The sequence below is a fragment of the Halyomorpha halys genome, unplaced genomic scaffold, assembly GCF_000696795.3.
Source record: "Halyomorpha halys isolate HHAL.00 unplaced genomic scaffold, Hhal_1.1 Scaffold203.1, whole genome shotgun sequence".
NCBI classification, from domain to species: domain Eukaryota; kingdom Metazoa; phylum Arthropoda; class Insecta; order Hemiptera; family Pentatomidae; genus Halyomorpha; species Halyomorpha halys.
The window spans coordinates 112,627-133,863 of record NW_027108332.1 but is presented as its reverse complement, the minus strand read 5'-3'; the positions used below and the strand labels follow the sequence as shown (position 1 = coordinate 133,863).

General features: G+C 30.5%; 1 protein-coding gene across 4 annotated transcripts in view; it reads right to left on the bottom strand.

The window, feature by feature from the left end:
* LOC106679448 (sarcomere length short) overlaps nt 1-21,237 on the bottom strand; it is a 52,498-nt gene that overhangs the window by 11,878 nt on the left and 19,383 nt on the right. For 3 of the 4 annotated variants that reach the window (XM_014418627.3, XM_014418629.3, XM_014418628.3), the window contains exons 2-3: nt 16,271-16,413; nt 1,167-1,605 (exon numbers count right to left, since the gene is read on the bottom strand). In XM_014418627.3, the coding sequence (XP_014274113.1) occupies nt 1,167-1,605; nt 16,271-16,402 (571 nt within the window). In that variant the 5' untranslated portion in view covers nt 16,403-16,413. Of the gene's footprint in view, nt 1-1,166; nt 1,606-3,610; nt 3,750-16,270; nt 16,414-21,237 lie in introns of those variants that run through there. The other variant, XM_014418630.3, reaches the window with a different exon arrangement.

The window sequence follows — 21,237 nt, the reverse complement described above, 5'->3', positions numbered from 1 at the left end:
TTTTTGACATTTGACTTTCGCCGATACTTAACTTATATATATATATAAACCCTTAAATAAATTCAAAAATACACATTGGTAAAAAAATGAATTATGTTATCACAAAATGATTAACAATTAAAAAAAGTCATTAAAATAAATTTTAAATTCATAACTATATAAATCTGTTATTAGTAATAAAACATGGAAAAATATATACTATACATGAATTCGATAATTAATTGGGGGAGAGAAGGGGTAAGTGGTCGGGTGAATCCTGTTCTCAAAAAATGTTAATAAATTTGGAAAATAAATGTTGAAATTTTCGCAAAATTGGCATTTTTTTTTTGAGAATATAGTGCCTGCCTAAAGTTCTTGCAGACTTTTTTTTTTAATATTCAATACTCAGTAATTTAGTATTTTTACTATAGATTTGAAATATAGTGACCGATTTTTATTTAAGATGATAAGGAATAAAACGCAGAAAAAAATCCTTTTTGGGTAAAACAAAAGTAACAGAAGATGCAGCAATTTGGACTAGTTTTGTAGTATAATATAGACCAGCGGTTCTCGACCCATAGAAGTCTGCGGATCACTAAGCCGGAAATTGAACCATACGCGGCCCCCCCACCCTACTTAGGGCAAAGGGGGCTCTCCTCCGAAAATATTTAAAAATCACATTGATTAAAAGTGCATTTTGAATATTTTTTAATGTGCATTTGCCAGTTAAAACCTTTCCGGAAAGATAATTAATACAATAGTTCTAACAATACATCGTCACAAAAATATGTGTTGTCTGACCCTTCCGCGGCCAAATTTTAGGCTCTCTAGACTATATTGAACCGATCCGTTCATTAAGGAAAAATTATAATTGAGGAATGTATAGCATATATTATACGTCAACGTATATTGTTTATGAAATAATATAAAATTATTTTGATAAATATCATAAATAAATATGATTATATTTAAGTGAAAGTATTTTGTAATTTCGGGGGGAGGGAAAGGGGTTTGGACCCCTCGGATCCAGGCTAATTATAATCCGTTGTTTTCTTCAAGCTTTGAGAATATATGTACGCCCCCTCAATTAGTCCCATAGCGGAGACACATTGGATGATGATTACTGTAAAATTATTGGATAAGTATAATAATAATAACTGCAATTATGATTAATTGAAGTGACCAACCTTGGGAAGGAGGTGGAGGTGGAGGTGGCGGCATCATAGGGGGTGGCATTGGAGGCTGCGGTTTTTTTTCCTCCGATTTCTGTGGAGGTTCTACTATCTTCACTCTGACCTCTCTGCCATCTTTTGGTTTGGAAGGTTCCGCTTTTTCATGAAGGACATTGATGACTTTTTCTCCTTTCACTCCTCTCTCATTGGGAATCGATCTCTCATTGCTCGCCTTTATTTGTACACTTTTCTGTGGTGGCTGTTCTTTATTTGTTTGAGGTGTTCTACCCGGAGGTGGCTCCTTGTTCACGTGTGGTCCTTTTCTTGTCGATGGTCCTTTGTCACTACTCGCGTCAACTGTCGGTTCCCTCTGGATTTTTATCTCTCTTTCTTTGGGAGGTTTAAGGACTGGAGGTTGTGAGTTTGGTGCACTTTTGTTTTCGTTTTCTTTGCTCTGTAACAAATTTTTTTGGATTAATTTGGTGAATAATTTCTGCCATTCATGTAATTCGATTATGGACTTTAGTAGAATTAAGAAATAAAACAAATCAGGTGGAATTATTTTTGCGGAAAAAAAAAAATAACTAACGCTATTTTAAAAATTTATTTATTGAAATTAAAAACTGTATTTACGTGAAAATACTTCTAGTAAATTTGATATTAGATCGTAATGGTATGATACCCAATGTAGAGAAAATACCCATTGGTAGCACTCTAATAACTTTTCTACATTAGGTCTCGTGGCCATCTTCTTTTCAGGCGTCTCGGAGGATAGTCAGGAATGGAAGAGGAAGCAAGGATAGAAACTAGTGGGTTTTGGGGTTGGGTGGTTAGGGAGTTAATAATGGAAGGAAAGATATCTGGTTCGGGCTAAATCGGTTACATTTGGAATATTAAGGTGTTTATGGATGATTTTATTTGTGACAAAGTAGGGAGCAATGATAATTTCACAAAGGATTTTGGATTGTAAGGATCGGATAAGAGAGGAATTCGAAGGCTTAGTGGAGCCCCAAAGCTCAATTCCGTACGTCCAGATAGACCTTATTGTAGTCATGTTGATCAGTCTTTTGTAATGGATAGGAAGTATTGACTGTTTGTCAAGTAAGTGTAATAGTCTGAGTCAACGTGCAGTTTCCTACAAAGACAAAATTCTTGTATTTCCCTTTCAATCCTAACCGGGCATAACAGGAACCGGTCAGTGCTCCGATTCGGAGGGATTCTATTTAGTATAGGATTGCCAGACTGAAGTGATTTATTCTTCTTAATTACATTTTGACAGCCCTTGGTATGAAAATATCTCTGAAATCGAGTTCTTAACATTCTTTGAAATGTTGAAAATCATATGTTTTTTAGCTGTATTTTATTCAGAATCCAGTCAAATCTAAACAAACGCAGACTGAATATATTCTTGAATTATATCCACTCTATTCATCAGATGAACGATAAGTATGTATAAAATGAAACGTCTTGACAGGTACCTCCATTTTAAATAGGCACCTTTATTTATAGGACAGTTTTTAATGTACCGGCACTTGAATGTATGAAAACAATGGTTTTGAAACCTCTTCTTTTTTTTTTCTTTTTGGTTTTTTAATAAATTTTTTTATTATATAAATTTATAATTGTAGAAAGATAGTTCGGGTGGCGGTCAATAAAGGTATCAAAATAGTAAAAGAAAATTATTTATTCTAGATAAACGTTTCGGGTCATTTTTCAGGGCTTCATCAGGTTTGTCTGATTGGAGAAGAAATGACAGTATGTCATGTTCTTATGCATTAGTTTTGGAATAGTTGTATTTTTTTGTTTGTTTGTCGAACTAGTAAAGCTCCATATGGGGATGGCTAAGTTAAGATGGGTCTTATTACCGCTTTGTATAGTATAAATTTATTTCTACCGGATAATTTTGATTTTTTATCAGAGTATGGTTACATTTTATCCATGTCTCCAACGCGTAAAAGACTTTCATTAAAAAATTGTTGACCAAAAAATTAGGGCCAAATAAATTGAATTTAAATAATACATCAGTATCTTGCAAAGTTGCGGAAATTCAAAAATTATGGCAGAATATTAAGATCACAAATGGTTTAGTCGTGTTTGAGCTTCAAACACATTCATGGTCCAGTTATACAAGAAACATAACAATTAGGTGTAATATGTAATTTAAAATCCTATTGTATGTAAATACATGCATATAATAAACACTTTTACAAAAGAAATAGTTCGATTTAAACAAATGTATTTGCATGTGAATGTATTTTCCTACAATTTTAATTGTATTTTTATGTATATTTTTTAAAACATCTACATTAAGGACACCTCTCATTGAAGGACAAAAAATTAGTCAACTTGACTGTCCCTCATTCAGAGGTTTCACTCTATTGAAGAAAAATCCTGCAATGACGGGGGAGGGGGGCTGCATTGATGTGGGATGTGCCTAAAAGTAAAAATGTTCCACTCACCACAAAGACGCACAATGATAAAAGAATCTGGGAGCATTGAGGTGAAACTACACTTTGGCAAGGGATGGCAAATATAACAATGGGAACAAGCGGCTCTCTACTCATTGTTCACAGTTGGCTATCAATAGACTTTGATAAATAGATCTCACTCATCTCATTGGCCAATCTGCTGCCTTCTGCCCTTCGCCCATTCCTCTAATCACAACAAGTTAGCTTATTTTACTAAATCCAGTATTAAAAAAATAAAGTTTAATCATCGTAAAATGGAAGGAAAAATGATAAAAAAAGTATAACATTTCATGGTAATTGTAGGGGCTATAGTATCTTTTTCTTAATGGAGAAAATAAGGGAGATGAAGAAGAAACAATACCATAGATCTCAATATTATATTAGCTTAAACACTTACATAATAGGTTAGAGAATAATCTCAATAATAAAAGAAAGAGTCCCTCACAACTCAAAAGTCAAAATCACAACTAATATAACTTTCACCAAACTAGGACAAACATACGCACTCACACTATTATTATCACTCTTGTCCAAAAAAAAAAAACTTTTCTCCGCTCTCGCTCGTCAGTGTTGTCCACGCAGTGTTGCCATCTTACAGTAATTATAAATTTCATTTCTTCGCCGAATATCGACTGACCGTCTAACAATTAGAGACATTTATTCGGAAATGAAGTGGCGTTGTAGTTGTAGGTTTCTACTAACCGCAACGCTATAGTCCAGTGAAAATAGCTTAAAATTTGTCTGTACTTCGAAGTAAGTGTAAATTTCTCTCAACGCATGTATATGTAAAAATGTTTAGAAAATACGATGGTAAAAAATTTACCACTTCCTGAGGATCTGTAGCCCTAATATCGCAGATTTTCTGAAATGGCTGCCGTATATTTTTTAGTTTCTTTCTTATAATTACTAAAGTATTGCAAGTAGCTGAAATGTCATTATTATAAGCTAATCCACTGGTGCATTTAACTAGCTTCAATTTAAGTTCTATTAGAGTTCTTGGTGTTCGATACTGTTTTTCCAAATTCAATATCTTCTTCAAAAATTGAGAAGAAATAATTGTACTTTATTTCGACAAATATCATAAAAACTGCTATTCCTAGGAAAAAAATTATTAACTACTTTGTGAAGTATTTAATAAGCTTCGAATTGAACCCTAATAGATCTCTTTACGCTCAATTTTTTCCTAGATACAGTTTTTCTTACTACAATATTCTTACCAAACAACGAGAGTTTACACAATGTGAATTTATTTTGGCAAACATCATGAAAACCGTTACTATTAAACAATTTAATGGTGTATTTAAATACCTTAAGATTGAGCCATAATAAGCATCTCTCATTTTCAATTTACGCAGAAAAATGACAAAGTCGTATAATAATATTTTTATGATACGCTGTAAGAATTAAAATAATTAAGATTGATTATATTCATAATGTGATAATTCATTAATAATGAAATTGTTAAAAAAAAAAAGAAAGGTGTTTGATTAACTATACCTGGGAAAATAATGAACATAATTTATTATTAGCTTTGAAGCTCGGTCAATATACCATAAAGCAGTTTATGGTGATTATTTTCCTGAGAATGGTAATTTTCATAATATTAACATAAATATATTCACAAATTTTGTTCTTTGTTATTTGGATATAAAAATATTAATGTTTATTGAATTATAGCTCGAATAATATTGTACGTAATGAATTCTATTAGGACTCAAATATTAACAAATTTACTTTTTTTTTTAAAAATATTATTTACTTTTTATTGTGCGCTTGGCAGACTTCAAGATATTTAGCATTGAGTTAAAAATGAGTGATAATTTTTATTTGTTTTCTAGAATAAAATAAACCCCTGTTAAAAATAAATAATTGTACTATAAAGTAGTTTACTTCCTTTTCCCTCGTAGGAATAGTAGTTTTCATGATATTTGCTAAAATAAATTGATTTATAGTTGTTCGGACGATAAGCTTGATTTATGACAATCTTTATTTCAGAAAACATAGGACGTGCAGATGTCTGCCAGCACTCAAATTAAAGCTAGTTAAATTTACCATAAAATAGTTTAAAGTTTATATTAGTAGGAGTAGTAGTTTTGACATGATATTTGACAAAATAACTCACAAAATGTTAATTTCTAGTTGTTCGTATAGAGTGTTTGATTTTTGAAAATATATATCTCTGGACCCATTAGACACACATACGTCTGCCAACACTCAAAATAAAGGAACTTTAACTTACTATGTAGTTTAAGATACTTATCCTCGTAGGGGTAGTAGTTTTTATGATATTCACATATGAATATAAATTTAGCAAACGAAAATTTTTCCGAACAACTATAAATCAATTTATTTTAGCAAATTTCGTGAAAACTACTACTCCTACGAAAATAAACGTAATAAACTCCTTTATTATAGCTCATTAAACTAACTTTAATTTGAGTGCTAATAGACATCTGTATGTCAAATGGTTTTTGAGATATAGATTTTTTCAAAATAAATTCATTCAACTCCTGATCTTTCAGTACGTTCCATACATTTTTATGAAATGTTGCTTTTTAAAAAGCTATATATCGAGAACTATTGAACGTAAATAGCTCTATTAGGGCTTACAATTTTTGCAAATTTACTCTACTTTAAATGATGCTCTGTTTTATTTTCTGTTGTTGTAACGATATAGAGCTCCGAATGAAAAATTAATTATTTTTAACGTTTTGAAACAGCCGCCATTTTTTACTACCTCTACCCCATACTCGGCAGAGCCAACAATTTGTCTAGTAATTATAGACAAGATCTAGTTTTCAATTAAGTTATCAAAAATTGGGGTGAAATAACTGCCTTTTTTTTCCCCTTGGGCTCTTATACTCTACAGTATAGGAAAAAATTTGAATTATTTTTTAAGCGAAAATGCGCTTTAATGTTGAAAAAATACAGTCTTCGCAAAAAAATGTAATTTAGACGGCAATATACAGAAAGAAAATTTTTTAATGGACCAACTTTTTATTTCTAGATATAAGAAACTCAATAAAAGCAAAAAAGAAAATATGGCACTGGGCACTGTATTCCCGTAACATTACGTTTTCTTTCAAAATTGAAGATGAAATAAACTACCATGCAAATCTTGTATACCAAAACTCGCTCAATTTAATCCTTTAAATTTTAATAAGTTACACACCAAGCAACTTGTAATACATCAGGAGTTATTGGCTATAATCCTAAACAAATTGGGGGGCCATTTTGAAAAATCTGACGTATTAGACCGATGCACCCTCAAGGAGTGGTATTTCTTTATATTACAACTAATCTTATATTATAACTACTATGTTCTTTTGCTAATAGTTTTGGATAAGAATCTACTGAAAGGAAAAAGGGGCACAGATACAATATGTGCGGGAAATGCTTGTTATTTTTCAACTGCGAAACTGCTCTACTCGCGCCTTCTATCCAAAAGCTTAAAAATTAGAATTTACAAAACTATTATCCTGCTTACTGTTCTTTATGGGTGTGAGACTTAGCATCTTACACTAAGGGATCAACAGCCCCTTAAAGTTTCCGAAAATTAAGAATTACGTAAAATATTCGAACCGAAAAAGGATGAATTATCCGGAGAATTTAGAAGGCTACACAAGGCTGAATTAAGGGAACTGCACCTGGTAATTATATATCAGGTTATAGCAGTGCAGCGTATAAGATGGGCGTGCAAGGTTGTAGGGAATAGTAACGAGCGGGTCCCTAAAATGTTAATGAACACTGAACCGACAGGTAAACATCCGAGGGGTAGACCGAAACGTAGATGGGAGGATTATGTTAAAACTAATTTAGTAGAATTGGGTTTCGAGGAGCGTCACTGGAGGGATGTATGTGTATGTGTATATACCACGGTAGGTGGTATCGGCATGGAACCTTTGGGTTCGTTGGGCCTTTATTATTATTATACCTTATTTATTATTTCATTTTTTAAGGAGAAAACACGACGTAAATGCCTGAGGGCGCCAAATGTCTAAGATTAGCTGTTTGCTCTTAAACCACATATCAAAGTCACCATTTTAGTTCCGGCAGTCTGATAAGATATTAAGCCAAAATATTCCTCGAACAATCTTTTGAAACGGTTTTCAAATTTTTTATAACTCTAATACAATCAAAAGCCGTTTTATGAAAAAACTAGCAAAGAACAAATGATCATGTATTCAGAAACCTGATATAATCACCGAAAAGAAAAAACATCGAACATTTCTCCTCAATAAACTAAATTCCTACAGTTCAAGGTTGATCGTTTCGTTTAAAATGTATCTTCCAAAAATGTATTCTCTTTGTAAAATTAGATCTTGGGAATGAAAAAGTACTCTTCATTATTTTAATTATTTATTTTATATCATTAATAAGCAATAACAAGGCTTCATCATCAGGTATCTACAACAAATTCTTAAAATCGTACTAAGCATACAACACTTATGTCACAATTTCTTTTTTAAAAAAAAATTAAAACAATTACCTGATTAAACATCTATTTAAAATTTTGTTTACTCCTTATAAGTCTTATTTGTAATATTAACATTAGAATGCTACCAATGGGTAGTTTCTATACACGCCTGTAACACTCCAATTTAACTTAGATCAGATTTACTAAATGTATTAATGTACAGTTGTAAATAGCAATAAATAAATATTAAAAAATATATATATTAACATATTGTTGTCACTTATTATAAAATTTGTAATAATTAAAAAAACAAACATATTCTAAATAAATAATTAAAACAAGGAAGAATACCTTTTCATTCACAAGATCTAATTATTTCCTTTGTTTTAATTTGTAATTTAAAAAGATAAAAGCTACGAACATATTTCTTGTTTTTGCCTTAACCTGGTTGCTATTTTCGAAAATCAGCCGCTAAACAATCTCTTATTGGAGAGATATCTTTTAAAACGTAAGCTGTTGAATTTAAGTCACCTATAGCTACAAAAACCTGTTTAAAAAGTTGGAGTACTGGAAGCAAGGCAATAATATCAATCTACAATCTATTTACATAAAAGAATATGTTTTTTTTTAAGGACAACACACGAGGAATAGAAAAAATAAGTATTTTTTCCACAAACCCGCAATACAAGGGCACTGGTGAACTACAACAGACAGGAAATGGTGAAAACCGATTTCCAATGAAGAAAAAATTTGAAGTTGTATTCAGATTTGATTATAAAATTTTTTTTTTAAGTAGAGTCAGAACTAGCAAATGTAAACAACCACCTCAGACAAGGTCTATATATACTGCTTTGCGCATTTTTAGATTATCTATAGCGTCTAATATTTCCTCTTCTCCTAAGAAGTATATTTCGTGTTTATACTTCAATTTATTTTTTTACTGTTCTTGTTCAAGTTGAAAAATAATTACCTAATTTTAAAAAATTTGTTAGTTCTAATTTCTTCTATAATGTAAATCAAAAATTAATTAGAGCCTTCACGGCACTCCAAGACGAGTCAAAGAAAAAAAATGGACTTGTATTCAAATTTGATTATAAAAATGTTTTAATAAGTTGACACACGTCCACAAAATAACTTTTATGAACCGGGTAATGGAAAAATAAGCCCGAAACGTTATTTATTTTTTCTTTGTGTTTTTTTCTGAAAAATAAAAATAATAAAGAATAAATAAAACCATACATAAATGATTTTTTTATCTTTTTTATAAAGCAGGAGATGACTAAAAGCCAAAAGCTAAAAGAATTGTATATATTACATGTATAAAGCAGGAATGGAAGTGAGAAGAATCATAAGAATTATTATTATAAATAATATGAAGTGGAAAGTGTGGGTACTTCAGTACAGTGCTACAGCAAGCTGTCAACAGGCTTCTAGGGTATGCCGTGGGTTTCTGACCTATTATTGGAATGAGAGAGCCATTTGATTGAGAAGAGTTGTAGCAGTACATTTTTTTTAAAAAATTAATTAATAGGCAATAAAATATCTTTCTCCAAATACTGAGAAAATCTATGCACAAAGGATTACAAGAAAATTATCGGGTTGAAAATAAGATATCTACCCACACATTGCTCAACTGCGTCACTCGACGCAGTATGTTTGATAGCTGGCAAGCCGCCAATTGACCAATCGGCAGATGAGTGAAGAGGAGCAGAATTTTCTTAACCAGACTAAAGAAAGGGACGCTGTCAAGAGAGTTATGGAAGACATGATAAGTAGCTTAACAAAAATGCCATGAGAACAAAAATAATTTTAAAATATAATATAAAATCATAAAATTGTGACTGATATAAAAGATTTCTGGAACATTTTAAATTGATTTAGAAATAGGAGAAAATTTAACTGATGATATAAGGACCGATAATATAATAGTATGTGTAATGAATTTATATTAATAGGAATAATAGATTATAATGAATAAACTACAGAAAATAATTGTATAGATTGAATATTGCGGCTACAAGAATTGCAAAGAGTGCTCAGTATTGCTGAAAAAAGATTAGGCACCATGTACGGATCGTAATTCTAGAAAACTTCGTTTAGAACTGGAGGTAGAGAAAAAGAGACTGAAACACAAAGAAGACGGATTACTAATGCACACAGTAATAAAAGCTGTCAGGAAAAAAAACTGATAAAGAAGTGAAATGACCATTTGGTGTATTACAAACCGGTGTTTAACATTACAATGATGACAGTAAAATATTTCTGTCATCGATAAGCAAGTATTAGCACCTACCACATCAGCAGTAACAGTTCCAGAAACTCGAGGTAATTTAAGCTAAGAGGTTATTAGTTTGTGTCTTTGTTTTTTTGTTCGTGCATCGTACTTAGTGCTTTGGCGATACCCATCTCCTGGAACATGTCGAATAAACATCTTTGCTCGTTTTCAGATCTTTTTTTTTAACAACGATCAGATTTTAACAATACCAGATAGAACAAGGAGCTTCTTAGAAGGCCTAGGTGTTAGCATTGGGGATATTGCGATCTTGGGGGAAAATATTATTTTGGACTCCCTGGGGATCACACACCATCACCTGCATGGGAATTAGCTCGGAGATTATTCTTTGTTTTATTTATTCATTTTAATATGTTGACCTCTCTATTTGTGTGTTTTAACGTCTTTATTCATTAAATTATTTTATTTTATTAATACTATTCTTTAAAACTTATTTATCCATTCAAGTGTTTCCTGTAACCGGCTTTTTTTATTATATTTTCCTTTTAATCTATGTGTTAGTCTCATTCTCGTAAAATGTATCTATTTGTTTGTTCTTGGTAGACTGATCTACTGCTGTGACTATGAATGATGGTCTGATCTCACATTACCGTCTAATATTGAATTTGTTTAGCGGGTCACTGAAGAGGATCTAGGAGGGTGAATTCCGAAGAGCGAATTTGTTGATCGGGTGAATTGAATAATTGTGAAAGGGTGAAATTGGAGGAGCAGAAATGAGAAAAAAAAAATAGGAATGAATGAAACATTTGTATTTGTTGTACAGACCGAAATGGATTGTAAAAGAAAACAGTAGAGGTGGAAAAAAATTGTTTATTATATCCTATTATTGTATCTCTTTTTTTTTTATGATTATACCATGTATGTGTAATGTATATATGTCCGATTACGGATTGATAAGTATGCTGTGTGAGATAGCGACCTAACGTATTTAGGCAGTATAGATAAATAAATAAAGTATTTCTCTCTCTCTCTCTAATTATGACCCACTTCCTTATCATTTTCAACCTCCCAGCCCGGATTAGAAGCGGTACCGCTGCAGTCATGAGATAGTCGTTACTGCCTCAGGTACACACGTCCCCGGGGTGTGGGAGGGTTGTCTAAAGGTTATGAGATTATTTTAAAAATTTTTTCATTTTTGGGACTGACACAGAAATAAAAGTCAACTACTAAGCTCCCTTCCCTTCAGGCCGGATTCGAACCGGCGCCACCGCTGTCACGAGCCAGTTGACTGGAATAGATTGGAGCTGCAACTCCCTTGGCCACGAACGGCCTTTTTTCCCCAGGAGATCTCTCTCATTACAAATATTAGGTCTTGTTTCTCCTTCTTTGGCTGAATTCATATTATTGCTCTTCTAGAGCCTTCTTGATGACTCCCCTTAGTCGCTTTCCTAGGATTTCGGAGTACACATTTAAGTAACGAGATACCTCAGTGGTTTCGATAGTCCCCTGTAGTCTCCATTCTAGTATATTGGAGTTATAAGTGAAATTGTTCAGTACTTAGGAACTTATTTTCTTTACCAAACTAGTTTTATTAGATATTGTAATATTTTCTGTTGTTTTATCTTCACATGTTCTCCTTTGAAGTTTATTTTGAGTTTAAACTTTCATTTATTTTTTACTGTTCTTGTTCCAGTTTATAAATAATTATCAAATTTAAAATTTCTTAAATTCTGATTGATTCTATAATATAAATTAAAAATTTAGTAGAAGCTACATGACACCCTAAGACGAGTCAAAATCTCGGAGAGAGAAAAAGAGTAAGCGGTTTAATTCTGTTGATTTTTATTTTAGTTTACTTCTAAAATTTCGAATTCGAGTTTTCGACGAATATGCACGTTTTGAGGTTCCCAGAGTTCAGCCAAGTCTCGCAATACGGTCTGTGTTTTTGTGTGTCCGAAAAGCCTAGCTCAAAAACGAAACGTTTTACGAAACTGAAATTACATATTTAAGACGGGTATAACGATAAAATCGACTTACTGGAAGTACCACTTTATAGAATCGATTTTTCACATTTTTTTCGATTTTATGAAGTGGTAAATGATGAGTACGATTAATTTACTTTCATTGTACATTTTTACTAAACAAGTACTCGTGCCATATGTTTTGAGCGAGAATCCCCTTTACTCTTACTATAAGTTTTTCTTGAGTTCTTTAACTCAGTTTGAAATGTTTCGAGTATCAAAACTATACATTTTGAGTACAAGTTACCCAGTACTTATCTACTCATTACTGTTGTACAACTTGTTCAAAACTCCTTTAGGTTTGATCTTCTATGTCTTGTCCTCAAATGACTTATTATAAGATAAGGCTTGAACAGATCTGATGGGACAGCCTCAGTTGGCAGTAGTTCACTGACTGAAGCAACAAACTGTGACTAATATGCCCCGATATAACTTTCCTTTCACACTCCCAGTTCAGAAATAAACACTTTTATCCAACTCCATCGGTACATTCCTAACTTAGTAATCACTAAGTTATCTAGATGGTTCTTCTCCGCTGTCAAATATTTATATGTTTTTTTCTTCACAAATACAATCACAGTTTCGACAGTCGATCTCTGTACGAAAGAAAAAAATATTCATCTTAGCCCTATTATAATTTATTAAATGTATTATTTTTCAGGGACGTAACTCGTAAAAAAAGGTTTGATTAACCAACTTTTGAACCAGAAGAAATTGAAATAAAAGATATTGACGTCTACAACCCTAAACTTGTAAATTCTTTCATTATTTCTAAATTCACCCCAATCACTTCTGTGGATCTTGAGAGCTATTTTTCATCGTACAAATCAATTTTGGCTATGGTCACAATTCTATGGAAGATAATGTAGAAAACTACTTATTTGCTGAACTGTAATCACAATTATCTACTTATAAAATTGTTTATTATTTCTTTATTGGTTTATTATTTGTAGATAAATTAGTAAAATATCCTTAATTTTAAGTGATATAAGCAACAAAATCGTATTGGCAACATATAAAAATGACCTATTGTATTAAAAATATTTTTATTGTGTCACTTTTATTTGTGCGTATAGATAATTTCTTTGAGCTGACAGCTTTTTTAATCCATCTAAAAGTACCTTCATTGAAAAAATGAAGTGTGGATCTAGGATTGATTTTTCATCGTATAAATTTACTTGTGACCATGGAGAAAAATTTAGGGAAGATAATTGAGAAAAATAATTGTTTATGCATTTTGTTCACAATTACTACAAAATTTCATTTATATTTTATATCCTTTGTCAATTATTTATTTATTAGTTTATTATTTGTAGGTAAATTAGTATTATATTCTTAATTTTAAAGGATCAACTTACATTCGTTTCACATAAATTATTCATAAAACCTTATTATATTAATTATGTTTATTTGTGTATATTATTTATTTGAATCGAAGGCTATTTTTAATTTATTAAAGGTATCTTCATTGAAAAAAAATGAAGTGTGCTCTAAAAAAACGGCTCCTTTTCATTGATAAATCACTTTTAACCATTTTTTAGCCATATTTAATCACAATTAGATAATGTAGAATTTTATTTATTTTTTATATCGTTTGTCAATTATTTCTTTATTAGTTCATCATTCGTAGGTAAATTAGTGAAAGATTTTTAATTTTGAATGATAAAACCAATCGTATCTGATGTATAAAAAATACACCAATTATTTAAGAAACATTATTATTTTATTTATTTGTGTATATTTTTTATTTTAATCTGTTAAATGTACCTTCATTGAAAAAATAATGACGTATGCATCTAAAAAGAACGCTAATTTTCATCAAATAAATCACTTTTGACCATTGACCCAATTTTACGGAAAATAATATCGAAAACATCAATGTAATATCTAAAACAATAATAAACATCAAAGTAATATCAAATAATAATAAACACCAAAATAATATCGAAAACATCTCATGATTGTGAAACATTAGTATTTTAATTATGTAAATTTTATTTATGTCCCTATATTTCTTTGAGTTAAAACATTTTTTAAAAATCTGTTTAAGGTATTTTAATTGAAAAATATGAAATGTGGAGTTAAGATCTAAGAACGCTTTCTAGCTTGAAACCACAGACACGAGTTTATGAAAAATAATACAGATAATATTTTGTTGTGATCTTTAATGGCAATTAGGTACTGTAGACTTTTATTTATTCTTTATATCCTTTTTTAATTATTTCTTTAGTAATACCAAATTTAACACTCAATCATATCTGATGTATAAAGTACACCCATTATTTTTATTTTATCTAATTTGTATCTATTATTTCTTCGAGCTGAAAGGTTTTTTTGATCTATTAAAATTACCTTCGATGGAAAAAATGTAATGAAAATTTTGTGCAATAAAAATTCATATAAATTTCGAACCATGTGTGCATGTGTTACTTCTTTATTTTATTATTTTTCTATTACTACTTAAAATAAAGAATTTTTACGTAAAAATGATTTATGTTATAATATATTATAACATATCTTTTCATATTTTAACGTATTGTACTGTATGTAACTTGCATATTTCGGTATTTTTAACTACAAATTTAATCAGTTTTCTGTCCATAATGCTATTCTGAACCTCTTGTCACTTGCTACAATTATATTAATCCCTGAGCTAAGATCATTGATTCTTCAGGGATCATTCTGAAATTATTATTTAATAGTTAATTAAACCTCTTTGTTTTTGAATAAGTTTAACCAAACAAAAACACACTGTTCCAATACTTTCAACTGTTTGGTCCAGAATAAACTGTTAATCTTTGATTGAAGAAATGCTTTAAGGCTGTTTGCACTTGTTTACAGTTGTTCCAAACGGTCTACGCTTCAAAAATAGATAGTTAAACAATTAACAAGATAACAATAGAAAAACAACCATTACAAAGAAAAATATTAATTTCCAGTTGTCATGTTTATTTGTTACTTGTGTACTTTTTTTATGGAAAGTATTTCTATATGTTTAAGACATTTCGGGCTCTTATCAAGTTCTTAAAATAAAAATATTTACTATCAATAGTTTTATAATTAATATACGAACGATCAACAAAGTTTACATCGCATTTTAATAAAAAGATTTAACTCATTTACATACAAATAATTTAATATTTAACTATATATCCATTCACTTAACGAATATATAACCATTTAATACTAACATGTTTTTGAGATTAAACCAAATTTCCTTGTTATTGTTCATATTTTTCCTTACCTTATTATTAAAAAATGTTATTCACGATTCATTTTGCTCCTTACTTTGTCACAAATAAAATCATACATAAAGACCTTAATGTTCCCTATGTAACCGATTTAGCCCGAACCAGATATCACTCCTTCCATTATAAACTCCCTAACCACTGAAAGCCCTAAGTTTCTAACCTTGTATCCTCTTCCATTCCTGACAATCCTCCGAGGCGGCTGAAAAGAAGATGGCCACGAGACCTGCTAATGTAAAATGTCATTAGAGTGCTACCAGTGGGTAGTTGCTCTACACGCCTGTAACACTCCATTTTAACTAAGATCAAATTTACTTAATGTATTATGTAATATACAGTTGTAAATTTCAATAAAGATATTAAAAAAAAAAAGGATTCATTTTAAGAAAATAAACTATTTTATCATATTGTCCCATTTTGAAATTATTTGCAGGAACATTAAAGATGAAGAAGGTTTTGCAAAAATCACCTTGAATATGTAATATCTTAGGCACTCATTTCTAAGGTTGACTATAAATCCGAAATTTCATGGTGACAGTGATTGTAATAGTAAGCTCGTCCTGCATGCGCAAATAATATACTACCAACTATCGAGCAAAACCTGATAGAAAGACAGCAAAAGGTAACGCAGATAACGCATAGTGGTTGCAATAAATTTCACTATCACTATTACTGTCACTATCACCGTCACCGTGAAAACCACGCTTAAGATATGAGATGACAGAGACTAACCTGCTTGGCTTGCTGTAGCCAGGGGTTGTTGGGCGGCATCGGGAGCGGGCAGGGTCCATCTTTTACCCAGGGCGGTCTGAAAGTGGTTCTCTTCTCTCCGCCTCCTTCAGCGTTCGGTCTTATCGACGGCATTATCTTAGGATCTGCAAAAATAAAAATTAGGTGGTTACATGCCAAATATATTTTGTTTTAAAGAAAGGTAGCAGTTCTTAAACTCTAGTCTAACATGTTGGGTGTACGTGTTCTCATACACCAATAGACGATGTTCTATTGCTGGAGGCTATAACTAGGAATGAAATTTTCGCGTTATAAAAAATAAAAATAAGTTTTTATCTGTGCATAAATATGTAATGAAAAACAGAAATATTTAATTTAAAAATTGGAAAATTCAACTAAAAAAAAATTTTTTTAAATAAACGATATGTACAAAACTTCAAAACGTTATTTTAGTTATGTGCATTACTTTTTATCGGAAGAAATAACCCTTTTTTATATAACTTATTTTCTCTACTTCGTCATTAGAACGTTTCTAAAAGTGAAATAAAGCATAGAGGGAAAAAAATACTCAGGATTAGTTATAATATGATGCAATATTTTTAATATAACAATGAACTTAATATTGAGTATACTGTCCGAAACGTTGTTCAAATGATGGATTAAAGAAAATAAGTTATATAAAAAAAAGATAGTTATTCCTTCTGATAAAATTAATTAAAAAAAAGTATATAACTTTTTAATCCGTAAAAACAAGGTTTTCTATTTTAAAATTACATTGGCGATCACACTTTTTGGCTTATTTCTGTGTTCTTAATTTTTTTTTTTTTATATTGTAATTAAAGAACGTCTGTTGAAATTGTTTCTTTCGACAAAAACAATATAAGACTCAGAAATCACATTTTAATGGCTCATCCTTATAGAAATTTATAGAATTGAATTCACAGAATGTGATGAAGTTAATTAAATTGGAATTGTTTACTTTTATGGGATTATACATTTATTTTAGGTTTGCTGGAAAATAATTGAGGATTACATCTTATACAGGGTATACAGGTTCTCCTCCCCCAACTTCAACAATTTTTTGGCATATATTTTATCTTTTGAAAGTATTGTTGACTTTCTAATCTACCCCAAGTGCGTAATTTCAGTTTGGTACAACTTCTCGTTTTTGAGCTAGACTATTTTGAGAGACTTGATTTTTTTTTTTTTTTTTTTTTATAATTATTTACTGCATCAACCACTTCCATTAATTTTCCATGCCTTTAATGTTCCACAAATCTGGCATACAGGTGAAGAAACCCGGCCCGTAATATAACCCTGGCGCGTATGACCTATTCGAAGGCGCGTCAAAATCACCTCTCTGCGCACTGGATCTGCAGTGCCCAGAGATCCAGAAGAAACATATCTAAATACCATATTAATTTGAGGACAATATAGAATGTTTTGATTTAGCAGGTTCGTAGAGAAAATATTTCTTAAACTGTCGTAAATAGTAACTATCTCAGCAGCTATTACATATCGGTGACAGAGAAAATAGTTACTATCGATCATTGAAAACAATCGAGGCTCATACCTTTGATGTTCTTGGAGCTGTCGGTATAGATAAAAAATAAAATGAGAGTCCCCAAATCTGTCTTGCAGTCCAAGAAACTCATGTTTATATCGATATTGCGAAGTGTTATTTTTAAGTAACTTTGAAAGGGAAAACCAAATTTCATCCTTATGATTAAGTTTAGGCTGAGGATTTGAGCATTTGGGTTAGAACTCCGAAGTGGGACCTAGAATATATTTCTTATGTAGGTAAGAGAAAATAAAAATATATAAGTTCGACTGACGACTGATTTAACAAGTTTATGTTCATTCGTAAAAATAATCGATATAAACTAAGGTATGAACATAGTTAAACTAATTATCAACTGATTTTTATTAATTTCGATTACAATATTCTATCTTCGATTAAAATTGAATTGTATATTTAAAATTATCTTCGATAAAAGTCATTATAATTTAATGTTCTAGTAAACATTGAAAAATGTATCGTGTGATATATGTTAGTTAAAAAAAAAATTTAAGTATATTACTATGAATTGCTTTATATGTAGAACGCAATAATTATTGATGGCAAAAAATATTACGTTTGATGTGTAGAAAATATTGATACAAAAGAAACATTTTTTTTGTCAGATATGTCACTATTCAAGGAATGGAGCTATATAAACTTTAATAAAAAATTACTTTTAATATTCTACGCAATAATTTATGGCCTAGTTAATTGATCCTAATATTTAACATATTTATAGTTTTGTGAAAGATTATTTAAAATTTTTTTTATCTCCGATTAGAAATTAATTACATATTTATACGATATTTTTAAATGAGTCATTATATTATTTTAGTAAGAGTCGAAGAAAGAATTAGATCAATTTTACAAGGAAAGATTTCAAGATTAGTTGAGTAATGAAAACCTTCCAAATACTTTATACGTCATATTTTATCAATGTTGATTTATATTTGCTATCTTCGATTAGAAAATAATTGTATACTTACAAAATTCTTTTTTTTTTATATATATATTTACAAAGGAGAGTCGGTTTATCTAACATACCGAAGACAAGAAAAGAGACGGGTTTTAAATAATGTTTGGTTGGATGAGTTCCAAATTCAGAGCACGCAGACTACTAAGAGTTTGCCGAGCATAACAGTTTAGCGTCTTGGGATGTGTTAGTGAAGAATAAGAGAATGAAAATTTTCGTGAATTGTCCAATAATAATTTTCAATACCCTCAGAATCATGTTTTTATTTTATTCTATTATTATTTTTTTTTTTTGACGTATATTATTTCTAATGATTATTAATTTGTGCCTTTCGTTATAGTCTAAAATCATATTGATCGTTATGATTGAGTGAAGGTATTGATTAATGACTGATATAAGAATATATTTTCAATACAGCTCTGAACAATGTGAGTGTATGTGATACCTGATTAGAGTTAATAATTCGTTTTAACATTTTAATGTGACTTTTAATTATGAAAAGTGTCTTCCAACACCTAATAATAATCCAAATGTTCGAATAAAACTATAAATTGTTAAAATATCTACCTTTGAAGGATGAAAAACTAATAAGTAACAAAAAGGTGTGATTTTTTAAAGTTAAAATGAAGAAACATATTAATCCTATAGATATTTAATGATACGAATAGTTTGGAGAAACAAAGCATCTCCAAGTAGTGTATGTGTCCTCTGTTTTGTTGAGGGCCCATGAATATAATGGTTAAGGAGATTGCGCTTTCAAAAAAAATAAAAAAAATGGAACCATGCTTAAAAAATGTTTCGCCCAAAACATAGAAACCATGGATTTTTAAAAAATAACAAACATATTCTAAATTAAACAAGAGTACATCCCAACCTAATATAGTTCTCTATATCGTTTTTCCTTCGGATTAAAGTTTCCTATAGTGTCCTACGGAGTCCAGTCAAATGCTGAACAGAAACGGAACCCAGCGAAAGGTTCAGAAAATTAATATAGGGTTCAATATAATATAACAGAAGGTTCAATTCCTACACAGAATAAAAATCTTCCATTAATGAGCTACAACGACTAGGTCTAGAAAGAGGAAAAACGCAGATGAAGATTCTTGCCATAGACCGAGATGTGTGGTAAAAATCCAACGGTCGGGCGTGATTTTGATCAATTCACCCCCTTGCACAACCGTTGGTCTAGTAACAGTACTTCCTTACAAAGTACCACACTCCTGACCCGTCATACGTTGTAGCGGTACAGATTTATTTTATAAACTATAACTATTCAACTCAAAGTAAAGAAATTGTTTTCCCTTTTTGCTGAATATATGATGACATTATATAATAATTTTTTTAGAAAAATGCTATTTAAGGGTTTTAGACGACGCTAAATGCGAATATGATTTACTTTTTCCTAAAATAAAATTTGTTGACCTACTTAACTTTAAGCCTCATTAGATTTTTATAATTTTTTGACTATGACTGAATGGAATCAGTAATTTTTTTTTCTTATTCTTCAGAAAAATACAACCGGATTGGTAAATAATAAACTTTAAACAACGTATATTTTCTAAGCTAGGCAAACAAAAATCTTTAATTTTATTCATAACAATAATTTATTTTACCGTAGAAATCGGGGATTTTAGTTGTGACGGCAGGGTACATTTTGAAAAAAAAACAGCATAAATCGGTCAAGTTATTCAAAAGTTTATGGTGGACAAACATTCGAACCATTCCCTTTTGTATATATAGGTAAGAAATTGTTTTCCCTTTTCGCTGAATATATGGTGACATTATATGATTCAAATGACTTCTAATGCCCATTTTAATATTAAGGAAGAGCTAATTATCAACAATTTTGATTAATGCTTGAAGAAGTTTGTCGGGGGGTGCGGTCAGCAAAGAACAACATAAATAAACAAAACAATATTTATTTATTTTATGCCGACGTTTCGACCTGAGTTTCAGGTCTTCATCAGAGATAGTGGCGTGTAAAGGGGACGGGAAGATGCTAACTGCAGTCCTGGGACTAAAATCCTACATCTCATTAATTTTGATTAATAATGATTATTTGTTTCGCTGTTCCGTTTTCAAGTAAACTCGAGTCGAAGTGTTAGACGGAGTTAAGGCCAAAAGGTTTACAGGAAGAGATCTCGAATGTTTCGAAGAAGTTTGAAAATCATTCAATTTCGTTTGTTGTAGAATTATGTTATATCTATCAGTAGATAACTGTTGATTATAGAAAAAAAATCAGTTGCTTTAAAACATTGGTATTTGATATTACATTAATAGCCTTTATGTGTTTAATTATCTTTTTATCCAAAACAAAGGTTTAAAAATGTTTTGTTATATATATTTTATTCCAGCGAGTCAAAAAGATGAATATTAAGTTTTATTGGTTATGGATTGGGTACTGATTATCGAATCTTTGATGAAAAATATAATATA